This window comes from Sprattus sprattus, assembly GCF_963457725.1.
Source record: "Sprattus sprattus genome assembly, chromosome: 2".
In the NCBI taxonomy this organism is placed as follows: Eukaryota; Metazoa; Chordata; class Actinopteri; order Clupeiformes; family Clupeidae; genus Sprattus; species Sprattus sprattus.
This window is the reverse complement of record NC_137921.1, coordinates 68,014,411-68,019,410: the sequence shown is the minus strand read 5'-3', so window position 1 is coordinate 68,019,410 and position 5,000 is coordinate 68,014,411. Positions and strand designations below refer to the sequence as shown.

Sequence of the window (5,000 nt, the reverse complement as noted above, 5' to 3'; positions counted from 1 at the left end):
AGCAACTCCTGTGTCTGCGTCTCCTCTGCCTGCGTCTCCTGTGCCTGCGTCTCCTCTGTCCGGGTCTGGAGGTCTCGCTTCTCCCCAGGGAGCAACTCCTGTGTCTGCGTCTCCTCTGCTGGGGTCTGGAGGTCTCGCTCCTCCACAGGGAGCAACTCCTGTGCCTGTGTCTCCTGTGTCTGCGTCTCCTCTGCTGGGGTCTGGAGGTCTCGCTCCTCCACAGGGAGCAACTCCTGTGCCTGTGTCTCCTGTGTCTGCGTCTCCTCTGTTGGGGTCTGGAGGTCTCGCTTCTCCCTGGGGAGCGGCTCCTGTGCCTGCGGAGAGCTCTGAAGCCGAGTCTGGAGACGGTCGTGGCGCTCCAGAAGCTTCCGGCAGTCTTCCAGGAGGCTGCCGTTGTCCAAGCCCTCTCCCTGCACCGAGGCTACGAGAGCACGGAAGGCCTCCACACGAGCGCTGCACACAGAAAGGGCACCCACCATACGTGTGTTTTAAAACGCTCCATTCCCTTCGAATACTAACGATTGCATAAGTGAATAACCCATCTCCTTATTTGTTATTTCTGCTTTTGCAGACGATATTGAATGTTGACAGTGTCAGTAGTATTTGTATTTAGCACCTCGCTTTAGCCATTAAACTTTAAATTAAACTACAATTGGGTGCATTTACATGTTAATGTTTATTAATGCACACTGTCCCTCTTCATCAAATAAACAAATCAAATCAAATCAAATCAAAACTACAGGGACACTGAAGAGCAGGAGCTACAAGAACCTCATTCACTGCTAACTCCACTATGCTAAAGCTAACTCCACTATGCTAAAGCTAACTCCACTATGCTAACCCCGGGCCTAACCGTGACAGCAGCAGCAGTAGCACTCACCTCTGTCTACTCATCTCCACCTGAACCCCAGCCAGTCCACCATCAGACTCCGCCCAACACTCTGTAGCCTTCAGCCACTCCTGCAACTCCCTGTGCTCCTCCTGCAGCCTGGGACGAAGGAACCAGCACACACACACACACACACACACACACACACACACTCAGTCAGAGAGACAGCCAGGTACGTATGTGTGTGTTTGTGTTTGTGTTTGTGTTTGTATTTGTGTTTGTGTTTGTGTGTGAGTGTGTGTGTGTGTGTGTGTGTGTGTGTGTGTGTGTGTGTGTGTGTGTGTGTGTGTGTGTGTGTGTGTGTGTGTGTGTGTGTGTGCGCACTGCTACATGTCTGAAGTTGTGTGTTTTGCGTTGACTAGAGTATGTGTTTGTTAGCAGTACAGTATCACACATGGATGATTATCTGTCCAGTACATGTTGTCATGTCCCTTTCTTTCCACAGTAGTCTCCACATAGACACCATTTAAATCAACTGATTGATGGATTGGTTGTCTATCAACAAGCAATATGTGGACACATAACATAACAAGCAATATGTGGACACATAACATAAAGCTGGACTTAAAACATTTTTATTCAGGAAGGCATTTCTGGCCTTGTGTTAAATCTCTTCTGTTATGCTTTTGTTATGCTTTTGAATTGTATTGTATTATTATAGTTAGTTTATAATATGTAGGCACTCTGAGATTCCTGTGAATGAAAAGTGCGTTAAAAATAAAATAAATCATTATTATTATTACATGAGAACATATACTGTATGAGAACACATTCAGGTCCACCTTCAGTCACTTGGATAGACACTAGCTCTTGAGAGATACCTACCTCGGAGTCACCTCCACCTGAACCCTCCTGTGTTTGAGCAGCTCCCTGGCTGCGCAGACGCTCTCCTGCAGACACATGCCGTCGGCGGCCAGCGTCTGCAGAGTGTGTGAGCTGGTCACGCTGGCCATGAGGCCCAGCTCCTGCTGCAGGCGGTCCACCTGCCGAGCCTGGGCGTCCAGCTCACCTGCGAGCTCCTGAGGAGAGGCACACACACACACACACACACACACACACACACACACACACACACACACACAGCATCACGTCACTCCACAACAGAGGGCAGGTATGTTTAATAAATAATAATAATAATAATAATACATTTTATTTAAAGCGCCTTTCATGACACCCAAGGTCACTTCACAAACAATCATCTCATTACAATGACAATCATCTCAAAGAAATAAATAAAAAATAAGAAAAATAAAAGTCAGTCAGTCAGTCCATAAGCTATCTTGAAGAAATTACAATTTACAATACAGTTTACAGTTGATTCATTTAGCAGATGATGTGAGCTGTGACATTTTATTAATTTAACTGATGCCAGGAACTTTTGAAATTATATTAACTGAGCAGACATTAGGAACATTCACACTTTTACATTTGATGAACTTAGCAGATGTTTTCATCCAAAGAGAGAGCAGATATAAGTTATCTGGGTTTTGGAACCCATGATCTTTATTGTTATAGCATCCTGGTCTACCGGTTAAGATGCAAACACTTATGGATAATTAACTCATTATGGGTAATTCTATTCTCAAATACTGAGGACTCACTTAGGATAATTTTATTCTCAAATAATGTCAACTCCCTAAGGATAATTGTATTCACAAATACTAAGAACTCACTAAGGATAATTGTATTCCTCATACTGAGAACTCACTTAGGATAATTGTATTATCAAATAATGGGAACTCTCTATGGGTAATTTTATTCTTTCACATGAGGAGCACTGTAAGCTTCAACATGTTTAACACAGATATGATGAAGTGTGTCCCAAAAAGGGTATAGATTAGATCACAGTATTGGGATTCTTTGTTGGGATTGGTATCCTCCTTATGGGATGAAAATAAATCACTGTATTTTCCCAATATATTTCCTGTTTCTACCGCACTCTAGCCGTCTGTATTTTCTTGAGGAGGGACTATTGACGGTAATGATATACTACATTAACCCTACGTATGGAATATACCCACCTGTATCTAATGAGATACTACATTAACCCTACGTATGGAATATACCCACCTGTATCTAATGAAATACTACATTAACACTACATATGGAATACACCCACCTGTATTTTCTTGAGGAGAGGCGGTCCCTCTGTGGTTCCCAGACTCCTCAGTGTATCGTGAATGCTCTGCAGAGCCAACTTGCAGGCGGCCATCTTGGCACTGACCTGGCCCTTGGCGGCCATCAGCTCCTTGAAGACGTCTGTGTTCTCGCAGAAGAGCTCCTTCACCTGCTGCATCCTCTTTCTAAGCTGGCTCTCCATCACCTACAGCAGGGGGGGAACCAAGGGCTCTCAGGACAGCATCAGGGTAGCATGGCTGGGACAGAACTGGAGGACCCACATGTCTAAATCAGGGTGACTCATGCCAGACTGTGACACTCTAAACCAGTGGTTCTCAAACCGTGGTACGTGTACCACTAGTGGTACGCGGCTCCATCTTGGTGGTATTCAGGCAGTTTTCCCATTTTTTATGACTAGGATATTAATCATTAAATATATTTAAAAATCATTAAAACAACTAGATCCCTATAATTTAAGTTTGTTTTTGATCTGAGCCATGCTTATTCTCCTGACCTATCCGGGTCATGCTACCGAAAGTCAATGATACTTACAATGGTGGTACTTGGAAAGCCACATTTTTTCTGAGGTGGTACTCACGGTGAAACGTTTGAGAACCCCTGCTCTAAATCAAGCCCCTCACAGGCCCTGTAGACATCATTCATTTCAGGCCTGAACGGTAACATGGATAGAAAAAAACTGCGGTACTAAGGTCAAAGTCAAACACTTGGTGAGGTACTACTCTAAGATGGTACAGAACTTCAGGAACCATGTCTGAATCAGGTCCTTATGTGTGTGTGTGTGTGTGTGTGTGTGTGTGTGTGTGTGTGTGTGTGTGACACCTGTAGGGAACTTCAGGAACCATGTCTGAATCAGGTCCTTAACAGGCTTTCAAGATACTACAACGGATCTCAGGTCTCTACAGACAACATGGGTGGTGAACGAACCGTGAGTTCTATGTCAATATCAAGTATCTGGGTAGACTTAACACTGTTCCTCCATTTTTTTTCTACACATATATTTAGATATAGTGTTATGACTGTAGTTAGTAAATATGCATGATCATAGTTTGTTCTCTTTATTGTTTATCAGGCTTTAGAACATAAAATAGTTCTGAATGCACAACTTTATCCTGCTCTTGGCTCATTAAAAGTCCCCACCAGACAACAATAATACACCCTGCGGCTAATGCACAATCAAACATGCCCAGGCATAACGGGACAAGCCCAGACAGAACACGACACGACCAGACACGACACGACACGACCAGACATAGAACCACAGGACGCCAGGCACAACACGACAAGCCCGGACAGTGCCGACATGTCTGGCCAGGCCCCGGCATGTGTGTGTGTGTGTGTGTGTGTGTGTGTGTGTGTGTGTGTGTGTGTGTGTGTGTGTGTGTGTCTCTGTGTGTGTGTGTGTGTGTGTCTCTGTGTGTGTGTGTGTGTGTGTGTGTGTGTGTGTGTGTGTGTGTGTGTGTGTGTGTGTGTGTGTGTGGGTGTGTGTGGGTGTGTGTGTGTGTGTGTGTGTGTGTGTGTGATCTCACCTGCAGCTCCAGTGGAGGCTCCTTGCTCAGGAGGAGGTCCTGGATCTCACAGGAGCGTCGGTGGAAGTGCTCCACACTCTCCTCCTGAGCCTTAATCTCCTCCTAAACACACACATGGAATTCAATATGCTATAGATAGTATGGCAGAGTAAAGTATAGTACAGTATAGTATAGTATAGTGGAATATGCTATAGATAGTATGGCAGAGTAAAGTATAGTACAGTATAGTATAGTATAGTGGAATATGCTATAGATAGTATGGCAGAGTAAAGTATAGTACAGTATAGTATAGTATAGTGGAATATGCTATAGATAGTATGGCAGAGTAAAGTATAGTACAGTATAGCATAGTATAGTGGAATATGCTATAGATAGTATGGCAGAGTAAAGTATAGTACAGTATAGTATAGTATAGTGGAATATGCTATAGATAGTATGGCATAGTA

General features: G+C 44.1%; 1 protein-coding gene across 4 annotated transcripts in view; it reads right to left on the bottom strand.

Annotated features, from left to right (window-relative positions):
* Nucleotides 1–5,000, bottom strand: part of syne2a (spectrin repeat containing, nuclear envelope 2a) — a 130,582-nt gene that overhangs the window by 106,062 nt on the left and 19,520 nt on the right. For all 4 annotated transcript variants that reach the window (XM_080833249.1, XM_080833250.1, XM_080833251.1 and 1 more), the window contains 5 exons: nt 4,555–4,656; nt 3,009–3,212; nt 1,715–1,908; nt 881–988; nt 1–453 (listed from right to left, as the gene is read on the bottom strand). The exon at nt 1–453 is cut by the window's left edge and continues 205 nt beyond it. In XM_080833249.1, coding sequence (XP_080689375.1) covers nt 1–453; nt 881–988; nt 1,715–1,908; nt 3,009–3,212; nt 4,555–4,656 — 1,061 coding nt within the window. The remainder of the gene's footprint in view (nt 454–880; nt 989–1,714; nt 1,909–3,008; nt 3,213–4,554; nt 4,657–5,000) is intronic.